This window comes from Sapajus apella, unplaced genomic scaffold, assembly GCF_009761245.1.
Source record: "Sapajus apella isolate SASKATOON/1434 unplaced genomic scaffold, GSC_monkey_1.0 scaffold59, whole genome shotgun sequence".
Classification (NCBI taxonomy): Eukaryota; Metazoa; Chordata; class Mammalia; order Primates; family Cebidae; genus Sapajus; species Sapajus apella.
In genome coordinates, this window is record NW_022436999.1 from 8,670,816 (window position 1) to 8,681,696 (window position 10,881).

The window sequence follows — 10,881 nt, forward strand, 5'->3', positions numbered from 1 at the left end:
AGCTGGGCATGGTGGCACATGCCTATAGTCCCAGCTATTCAGGAGGCTGAGACCTGAGAATCACTTGAACCCAGGAGGCAGAGGTTGCAGTGAGCCAAGATCACACCATTGCACTCTAGCCTGGGTGACAAAAGTGAAACTCCATCTCAAAAAAGAAAAAAAAAAAAAAAAAAGCTGGGCATGGTGGCTCATGCCTATAGTCCCAGCTGCTCAAGAGGGTCAGGAGATTGAGGCTGCAATGAGCTATGACTGCACCACTATGCTTCAGCCAGGGCAACAGAGTGAGACCCTGTTTCTATAAATACAATAAAATAAAAAGAGCTAAGAACGATTAAAAAGCTTATTACAAGGCCGGGCGCGGTGGCTCAAGCCTGTAATCCCAGCACTTTGGGAGGCCGAGGCGGGTGGATCACAAGGTCAAGAGATCGAGACCATCCTGGTCAACATGGTGAAACCCCGTCTCTACTAAAAATACAAAAAATTAGCTGGGCATGGTGGCACGTGCCTGTAATCCCAGCTACTCAGGAGGCTGAGGCAGGAGAATTGCCTGAACCCAGGAGGCGGAGGCTGCGGTGAGCCGAGATCGCGCCATTGCACTCCAGCCTGGGTAACATGAGTGAAACTCCGTCCCAAAAAAAAAATAAATAAATAAAAATAAATAAATAAATAAAAAGCTTATTATACCAGTTAATACCCATGTTATAAGCATCTAAATCAAGATATAGAGCAGCAATGTGCAATCATCTTTTCTGTGAAGACAGAAATTTTCTATAATTTACACCCATAATACAATCACAGCTACTGAATCCTTGAAAAGTGGTTAGTATAATTGAATGGATTTTTAATTTTATGTCATTTTAATTAAATCTGAATAGCCTCATGGGGCTAGTGGCTTCCATACTGGACAGTACAGATATGGGACATTGCCATAACCTCAAGAAAGCTGCTTTTTTTTTTTTTTTTTTGAGATGGAGTTTCGCTCGTTACCCAGGCTGGAGTGCAATGGCGCAATCTCAGCTCACCGCAACCTCCGCCTCCTGGGTTCAGGCAATTCTCCTGCCTCAGCCTCCTGAGTAGCTGGGATTACAGGCACATGCCACCATGCCCAGCTAATGTTTTGTATTTTTAGTAGAGACGGGGTTTCACCATGTTGACCAGGATGGTCTCAATCTCTTGACCTCGTGATCCACCTGCCTCGGCCTCCCAAAGGGCTGGGATTACAGGCGTGAGCCACCGCGCCCGGCCCAAGAAAGCTGCTTTATCCTCTTACACCTTTGCAGTTAATCTCCCACCTACAGGCAACCACAGTTCTGACTTTAATCATCACTGATTTGTTCTGCCTATTCTTGAATATCATATAAAAGAAATACATATTTGGTTTTTAGAATGCAGATAATTATAGGCCAAGGATCAGTTTTAACAAACACAACAGATGATTTGGAAGGAAACGATACTGCGGTCACACTTTGAGTACCAAATGTTCATCCCCTAGGACTGCACCATTTCCTCTGTGGGAGTCTGTGAAGAAATACCTGGAGGTGCTGGGTGTGGTGGCCCACGCCTTTAATCCCAGTACTTTGGGAGGCTGAGGCAGGTGAATCACTTGAGGTCAGGAGTTCGAGACCAGCCTGGCCAATGTGGTGAAACGCTGTCTCCACTAAAAACATAAAAATTAGCCAGGTAAGGTGGCGGGCACCTGTAATCCCAGCTACTCAGGAGGCTGAGGCAGGAGAATCGCTTGAACTTGGGAGGCAGAGGTTGCAGTGAGTCAAGATTGCACTATTGTACTCCAACCTGGGCAATAAGAGCTAAACTGTGTCTCAAATAAAATAAAAATAATATCTGGAGGTCTTGGCTGTGTTAGTCTCCAAAGTCCCCCTAAACCAAACCAGAGAGGAAACCACTTCAGCTTCCCTCTTCACAATCAACTCATAAGAGCTCACCTCAGATTCTGTGGTTGTTCTTGGTAACTTAATGTGAGTGGCTCTGATCCCAATCTGCAAACAGACATTAAAAGCAGGTAAATGACAAGCCAAATTCAGATATTGAACTCATTTCTTTCACAGACATGACTAACAAACCAGGAGATGTTGATCATCATTTCACCCTTACATGTTCTGAAGAATGAGTCCCTCACTTCAATCCATTCATCATTCACTTGTTAATTGCTACAAGTGCACTTCAGCAAGGTCATGCTTGCTATTCCTTGTGAAAGGAAATAAAGTCTTGGGACCCCCAAATTCATTAAGCCAAAGGGAAAAGCCAAGCTAGGAACTGGGTCACACAAACCTGCCTCCCCATTTTTTGGTTCCTAAATAAGATGTTACAAGATGAAAAGCTACATGCCTCCCCAGTATTTTGCCCACAGGGAAATTCCTGGTAAGCTGCAAGATCTTTAAGTAAAATGTTTCTGTTAAAATGTCACCATGGCAATGTAAATTAATAGTGTATCTTTATAGGTGCAGTCACCCCCAACCCACCAGACACAAATGCATATCTGATTGTTCTCCCACCCCATTTTGTCTGTTATCTTATGTAAAATGCAGATTGCCTGCAATTTTCCTCTGCACCACTTGTCTATGTCACCTTAACTAAAAAATGCAGATTCACTGAGCCAGCCAAAGTCATGAATGACTATTTTTCCCTACCCCTCTCTTACATGAAAATTGTGTACTTCTCAATAACCTGCCCTTTCCTCTTTAAATTTGGAGAACTAAAAATCGTCTTTAAAGAAAGGAGCTATCTCCCAGGTGTGTCCTTAATTTTAGCAAATAAATCTCCTAAAATGATTGAGACTTTTTACTTTTCTCAATTGATATTCTGCTGTTTGGGAAGAAAATCATTAAGGAGAAAACAAAAACTCAAGGGCAAACCAGAGGCCAGAGATCTAACCCACCCATTTCTGACTTGCAAAGTAGATAAACTAATGTCTCCTGTGGGTGATAAAAGTTTTCAAGGGGAGGAGCCAAAAGGACAAGAGGTAATCGATAGGACCCAGGTGGAGGTGGGGGAGGGTGATGGCACAGCTGTTCTGGCGTTACCTCTTCAGCAGCCTTCAGCTTCACATTTATATAAAGATTGGAATCAACTCTGTTGCCAACCTAGAATAATAAATGCATGCAAATCAGATGATTAGGGAAAGACAAAGTGCACAGAAAAACTTCTACAATTTTAGTTTTAATAGAAGAAATGTTTAATCATGCGACTCTTGTTGTAGATAACTTTTACAGGAGTACAGGGAGGCTGTTGGGGGTAGGAGGGATTATATGAACACAGGTGCTGTTACAGCCCCTCCCCTAAACAAGGGCCATCCGGTTCCCACTGCAAAGCCCCAAATAGAAAGTAGAGGATATCTGCGTCTGCACTGGAAACTAAGCAAGGATGCTGCAGGCCTACCAGAAACGGGATTTCTGTGGCCACACCAGAAGAACAGGGTATGGAGGGCTGAGAAACTGTCATCAGGTAAGAAAAATGCCTGAGAGGCACAAGCACCCAGAGGGTACATTCCACATTCCACACCACCACCACACCCCCCACACACACACCCCCAACACACCCGCCAACTCAGCCAAACAGAGAAGGGAAAAGCGGGTGGAAGGACCTCACTCTAGTTTACACAGAATAGACAGAAGGGAAAAGAGGGTTGAAGGACCTCACTCTAGTTTACACAGAATAGACAGCCAAGCAAGGCAAAGGGCAATCTGCTGAGAGGAGGCGGGGTGCAGTGACTCAGGTCTGCAATCCCTGCACTTTGGGAGGTCTAGCCGGAGGATCGTTTGAGCATAGCCTGAGCAACACAGCCAGACTCCCATGTTTACAAAAAATTAGCCAAGTGTGGTGGTGCATGCCTGTAGCCCCAGCTACTCGGGAGGCCTTGGTGGGAGGATTACTTGAGCTCAGGAGTTTTGCCATAATTGCATCACTGCACAGTGAGTTATGATATCATGCCTAGGCAGCCTGGGCAACAGAGAGACCTTGTCTCTTAGAAAAGAGAGAGAGAGAGAGAGAGACAGAGAGAGAAATTTGTAGTGCAAAGGCCAAATCCTTTGAACCACCATGCTGTGTCTCACTATGTTCCCTCCATTTCTTTAACCATGAACATATTTGTAGTTTATCATTATAACCAATTATTTGTAAAATTTTATTTTACTCATATTTTTCCATGCTCCAATGGTTGACATTTTTCCTTTTATAGGTTGATATATGCCATCATAAGTTTTGTGTTTCTCCCCAAAATTGCAGAGGGTATCACAGTGGGAAAGGTGGTAGGTGGTAGGTCCCTTCATATCAAAGATAACTGAAGTATAGCTCCTTTTAACAGGACCACGGCAAAGAAAGAAGCCGGCCCTTGTAACAGAGAATTTTCTGACCTTGGCATATTGATGCTCTTACTGGACTCTCACCTCAGATCTCAGGACATGGCGTGAATCTTAGCTTCGGTTGTTCCTTATATAGACAGTACTCAGTTTTGTGGTGCCAATTTGAATTCCAAAAGCCAGAAAAGTCCTTTGAGGGGAATTCTATTTTTTTTTTAAATGGGTTATTTGTACCTATCTAATGTGCCTAAGTACATTACATGCTTCCCTTGGGCGTCTCCCTAGACTTTTAGTGCTTCTTATGTTTCCTCTGTGGTCATTTTCTATGTATGTTCTTTGCCCCCACCACCCAATCCTCACTGATTCAGCTACCAGATTTGATACATTCCGGAATTTTTAGATCAAAGTAGGAATGGAGGTGGTTCTAAATACAAAAGTATTATTTTTTACAATTTCATTCATATTTATACCTACAACTAGTTATTTAGTCTTCACTCTGAGTCCTTTTTAAGCCACAACTTCTCCGTTCTAGAGTTTATCTTCATTCATGTTTCAGGTAAGTGAAATGTAACTCTAAGTAACTTTTCCAGGAAAGGTAGGTAGACAGTTTTCTAAGTCTGTATAACCGAAAATATTTTTCTGCTGGCCCTTGCAATTGACTGGCCTTGGCCAATTTGGAGTGACAGCATTTTCCTTCGGAGATGTTGTTTTTGGCATCTAATGTCACACAGGAGAAATCTGAAGCCTCTCGTTGTTGTTCCTTTATATGTAACTGTTTTCTGCCTTAATATTTCTGAAGGAGTTTGTCTAAAACACTCAAACTGCCACCAGTTCCAGAAAAAAAACTTAATAGTTATAGTTATGAGCATATGTCAAAATTTTATTGTAACCCTTATGCAAAGGGAAAGACATCTAAAAAGCCAATTCAAAGAGTCACTCTTAGTAATAGGCTTTATTTATTTATTTTTGAGACAGGGTCTCACTCTGTGTCATCTAGCCTAGAGTGCAGTAGCATGATCACGGCTCACTGCAGCCTGCAACTCCTAGGCTCACGCAATCCTCCCACCTCAGCTTCCCACGTAGCTGGGACTATAGGCACACACCACCACACCCACCCAAATTGTTATATTTTTTTTGTAGAAATGGGGTTTCACTATTGCCCAGCCTGGTCTCAAACTCCTGGGCTGAAGCAATCCTCCTGCCTCAGCCTGCCAAAGTGCTAGGTGGGCGTGAGTCAACACACTTGGCCAGTATAGGCATTTTATAGGGAAAGGTGGTTACAGAACCATTGATAGACAAGATGCAAAAATAATGTTTAGTTAAAGAACATGGATTCTTGACTGGCAGTCAAGTGAGTGAGTGAAAGACTGAGTTCCCAGAACAATTCTTAATTCCATTACAGTTTACAAGAAAATCACTAAAGCATTTTATACAGAATGCTGATTTCCTCCTTGAAGGTAGCTGAGTATTACATCATCCAAAAAAGATCCTATTCCGGAACAGGTTAGGGACAGTTTTTTTACACCATGAGTCTGCAAACTGTTTCTGTAGAGGGGCAGACGGTATATATTTTAGGCTTTGTGGGACACACACCCTGTCACAGCGGCTGCTGCTATTGCTTTTTTAACTCTTTATAAACTGGGCAGCATTTGGATATAGACCACAGTTTACTAATCCCTGCTTTATACCATAACATATCTTGGATATTGGTCTACTGGTTCATTTTTCTTTCTGTTTCAGAAACCTTTTGAAGATACTGGCTAGTTGAGTTTATTAACTGTATTGTTTCTGTCCGTGTATTTTGTGAGGACTGAATGAGTTACTATACATAAAGCACTCTGAATAGTTCCTGGATACTGTTAGTAATCAGTTTTTTGGCCAGGTGCCAATAGCTCATATGCCTACAATCCCAGCACTTTGGGAGGCCAAGGTGAGTGGATTGTCTGAGCCCATGAGTTAGAGACCAGCCTGAGCAACATATCAAAAACCCCATCTCTACAAAAAATACAAAAATTAGTTGGGCATGGTGGTGCACCTGTAGTCCCAGCTAACTTGGGAGGCTGAAGTAGGAGGATCCTCTGAGGGATGGGGGAGGAAAGAGGTTGCAGTGAGCAGAGATCATACCACTGCACTCCAGCCTGCATGACAGAACAAGATTTTGACTGAGAGAGAGAGAGAGAGAGAGAGAGAGAGAGAGAGAGAGAGAGATACTAGTGAGGCTATGGGGCTGAGGCTATATTTCTATCACCTTAGTACAAACTTTTTTTTTTTTTTGAGACAAAGACTTGTTCTGTCACCCAGGCTGGAGTACAGTGACATCATTACAGCTCACTTCAGCCTCAACCTCTCCGGCTCAAGCAATCCTCCCACCTCAGCTTCCGCAGTAGCTGGGACTATAGGCAAGCACCACCACAACCAAGTAATTTTTATATTTTTTTGGAGACAAAGTCTCTCTATGTTGCCCAGGATGTTCTCGAACTCCTAGGCTCAAATGATCCACTTGCCTTGGCCTCCTAAAGTGCTGGGAGTACAGGTGTGAGATACCATGCCTAGCCCATTAGTATCTATTATAATGAGAAGTCTTGGCCGGGCGCGGTGGCTCACGCCTGTAATCCCAGCACTTTGGGAGGCCGAGGCGGGTGGATCACGAGGTCAAGAGATCAAGACCATCCTGGTTCAACATGGTGAAACCCCGTCTCTACTAAAAATACAAAAAATCGGCTGGGCATGGGGGCGCGTGCCTGTAATCCCAGCTACTCAGGAGGCTGAGGCAGGAGAATTGCCTGAACCCAGGAAGCGGAGGTTGCGGTGAGCCGAGATCGCGCCATTGCACTCCAGCCTGGGTAACAAGAGCGAAACTCCGTCCCAGAAAAAAAAAAAAAAAAAAAAAAAGAAAAGTCTTAATTTTCTATAAATATTTAGTTATTTGGGAAGTTATTTAATTTAAAAAAAAGAACATTCAATTGTTAAATATATACTTCGGCCAAATCATGAATGTTCTTGAATACATTGCTAAGGAATTAGAAAAACAAAGTGGAAAAACAAATGGGTTTTGGAGACAGAAGTGGGTTCATTTCCCAGACTCAGTCCCTTCCTGACTGGCTTTGGGCAAGCTACCCAGGATCTTTGACCATGAGTTACTGTGACTATAAGAGGACATCTCCTACCTTGTAGGGTAGTATAAAACATAGAACAATTAGAAATATAAACAAATCATTTGAATTATTGTAGATGCTTTATAAGTAATACAGCTGGAACATCCCTAACTCAGAACTTCAAAATCAGCCAGGTACGGTGGCTCACACCTGTAATCTCAGCATTTTGGGAGGCCAAGGCAGGTGGATCACTTGAGCTCAGTTTCAGACTAGCCTGAGCAATATGGAGAAACTGTCTCAAATACTAAAATTAGCTAGATGCCTGTAGTCCCAGATACTCAGGAGGCTAATGCGGGAGGATAGCATAAGCCAGGAAGATGGAGGCTGCAGTGAACCATGATCAAGCCCCTGCACTCCAGCCTGGTCAACAGAGTGGAACCCTGTCTCAAAAACAAAAAACCCGCAAATCCAAAATCCTCCAAAATCAGAAACTTTGAGCACTAACAATGCCAAAAGCAGAAAATTCCACACCTGGCCTCATGTGATGGCTTACAGTCAAAACACAGTTAAAAGTGCATTTCGTGCACATTATTAAAAATACATAAAATTCTAAAAATAAAAAATTAAAAAAAATACATAAAATTGACCTGGCATGGTGGCTCAAGCCTATAATCCCAGTACTTTGGGAGGCTGAGGCAGTGGATCACCTGAGGTCAGGAGTTTAAGAGTAGTTTGGTCAACATGGTGAAACCTTGTCTCTACTAAAATACAAAAATCAGCTGGGCATGTTGGCACATGCCTGTAATGCCAGCTACTTGGGAGACTGAGGCAGGAGAATTGCTTGAATCCAGGAGATGGAGGTTGCAGTGAGCTGAGATTGCACCATTGCACTCCAGCCTTGGCAACAAGAGCGAAACTCTGTCTCAAAATAATAATAATACACACACACACAAGTATATAAGGTATATAATGAAACATAAATAAATTGCGTGTTTCGAGTTGGGTATCATCCCTATGTAAATGCAGATTACGAAATCCAAAACACTCCCCTCCCAAGCATTTCAGATAAGGGATACTCAACCTGTACTATCCTTCTAGTAAAGGATGGAGAGTGAGTGTGGCTGGATAGATTGCAATCAGACTTGCATTTTAACAAGGGCTGCAACTGTGGTCAGGACAGACAGGAGGTATCTAGATAGAACCCCCAAATCACTAAGCAGGTAACTTGTAGTGGCCCAGGGGAGAGAACAGTAGGAATCAAGAGAAGGCAACAGATTCCAAGAGTTAATGAGAGGCAGAATCAATAGAATAGCCCCCAACTGGATGTAGAGAGTGAGGCTTCTCCTCAGAACACGTGGGAAGATGGTGGTGCCAGCCCCAGAGTGGAAAAGACTAGAGGTCTGAGGCAGGGAGATGTGATTACAACATATTATATAAACCTTGTATCACAGAAAGCTGTTGAATTTGGGGCTAAAGTAAAAAATTAAAAGATTCTACCACTGTTTTATCAGCAAGAACATAGGAGACTAGCTGTAGAACAGTGTTTATGTAATAAAAACATTTGTAATAAATAGATTTTAAAAACAAGGTTGGAAGTTAATTTTTAAAACGGGGAAGAAAACACCTCCCAATATTGCTAAAAAAAAGAGTATACTTCTTGCCTATGACATTTACTCTTTCTACAACAAACAATTTGCAAAACTAAGCCAAGAAATAACCAGTTGCCAAATGTACCAGTATACACCCACAACACATACTTTGATTCTTAGTAATTTGCAAAAAAGGGAAAATCCACCACAGCAGAGAACATGCCAGGCAGAGAGTGACAGGCCTTCTGTGCTTTTCTTCTCAGCTAAGCCCTCTTAGACAAACAGCAGAGGAGGAAAGGGGGATATTTAAGTACTATTCAATTTGACATTTTTTTTTTTAAGACGAAGTCTTAGGCTGCAGTGCAGTGGCACAATCTGGGCTCACTGCAACCTCATCCCTCAGGTTCAAGCTATTCTCCTGCCTCAGCCTCCTCAGCGGCTGAGATCACAGGTGTGCACCACCACGCCAGGCTAATTTTTGGTTTTTTACTTTTTGGGTCTTTTTGAGACAAAGTCTTGCTCTTGTCCCCCCAGGCTGGAGTGCAATGGTGCAATCTCTGTTCACTGCAACCTCCACCCAGGTTCAAGTGATTCTCCTGCCTCAGCCTCCCAAGTAGCTGAGATTACAGGCGCCTGCCACCATGCCCGGCTAACTTTTGTATTTTTAGTAGAGATGGGGTTTCACCACGTTGGCCAAGCTGGTCTTGAACTCCTGACCTCAGGTGATCCTCCCACTTGGCCTCCCAAAATGTTGGGATTACAGGTGTGATCCACTGCACCCAGCCCACTTTGACATTCTTGATGAACAAGGGATAGAAACTTAGCAAGGGATTAAAAAATGTGTTGGAGACATAAAAATAGAGAGATTTCAAGGGAGCATATGTCCTGAACTTGGGTGAAGCTGACGGGGGTTTCAAATGAAAGCCCTGAGTTTCCTGCCATGCAAATAAATACTGCAAATATTCCTTCATATATTTGTTTGTAAAATTTTTTTTTTTTTTTTGAGACAGAGTCTTGCTCTGTCACCCAGGCTCTGCCACCCAGGTTCAAATGATTCTCCTGCCTCACCCTTCCCAGTAGCTAGGATTACAGGGGCCTGCCACCACTCCCAGGTAGTTTTTGTATTTTTAGTAGAGATGTGGTTTCACCCTATTGGCCAGGCTGATCTTGAACTCCTGACCTCATGATCCGCCTGCCTCAACCTCCCTAAGTGCTGGCATTACAGGCGTGAACCACTGGCCAAAAACATTTATTGAATATCTCCCTACTGGGTGAATCTGGAGCTCAGGGAAGAAACTCTGGATAGAGACCTAAATTTGGAAGTATTCCCTCATGAAGCTATGGGACTGGGTGAGATCATTTAGGGAAAGAATAAAATGGGGACGAGATCTCAAAGCTGGGCCACAAGGTATTCAAATGGCTTAGGTATTAGGGTGATGAGCAATAACAAGCAAAGGAGACTAGAAGGAGGCAAGGAAACAAGTGGTGTCCCAGACCAAGGAGCCTGGAGCTCAGAAGAGATCTAGATTTAGAAGTCATTGTCCTGATAGATGAAACTGCCTAAAGTAATAGTTCTGACTCTTGAGGGTCCCCCAAGACCTTTTGAAAGATTAATGAGGGTCAGACTAGTTTCATCATAATACTACTATAGCTGGGCACAGTGGGTCACGCCTATAATCCCTGCACTTTGGGTCACTGAGGCGGGTTGATCACTAGGTCAGGAGTTCAGGACCAGCTTGGTCAACATGGTGAAGCCCCATCTCCACTAAAAATACAAAAATTAGCTGGGTATGGTGGCACGTGCCTATAATCCCAGCTAGTCAGGAGGCTGACACAGGAGAATTGCTTGAACTGGGACCCGGGAGGTGGAGGTTGCAGTGA

The 10,881-nt window shown here is 43.3% G+C and overlaps 1 protein-coding gene across 2 annotated transcripts in view; it reads right to left on the minus strand.

Moving 5' to 3' along the window:
* Window positions 1–10,881, minus strand: part of MTHFD1 (methylenetetrahydrofolate dehydrogenase, cyclohydrolase and formyltetrahydrofolate synthetase 1) — a 74,067-nt gene that overhangs the window by 48,727 nt on the left and 14,459 nt on the right. For both annotated transcript variants that reach the window (XM_032246083.1, XM_032246084.1), the window contains exons 3-4: window positions 3,042–3,101; window positions 1,944–1,997 (exon numbers count right to left, since the gene is read on the minus strand). In XM_032246083.1, coding sequence (XP_032101974.1) covers window positions 1,944–1,997; window positions 3,042–3,101 — 114 coding nt within the window. The remainder of the gene's footprint in view (window positions 1–1,943; window positions 1,998–3,041; window positions 3,102–10,881) is intronic.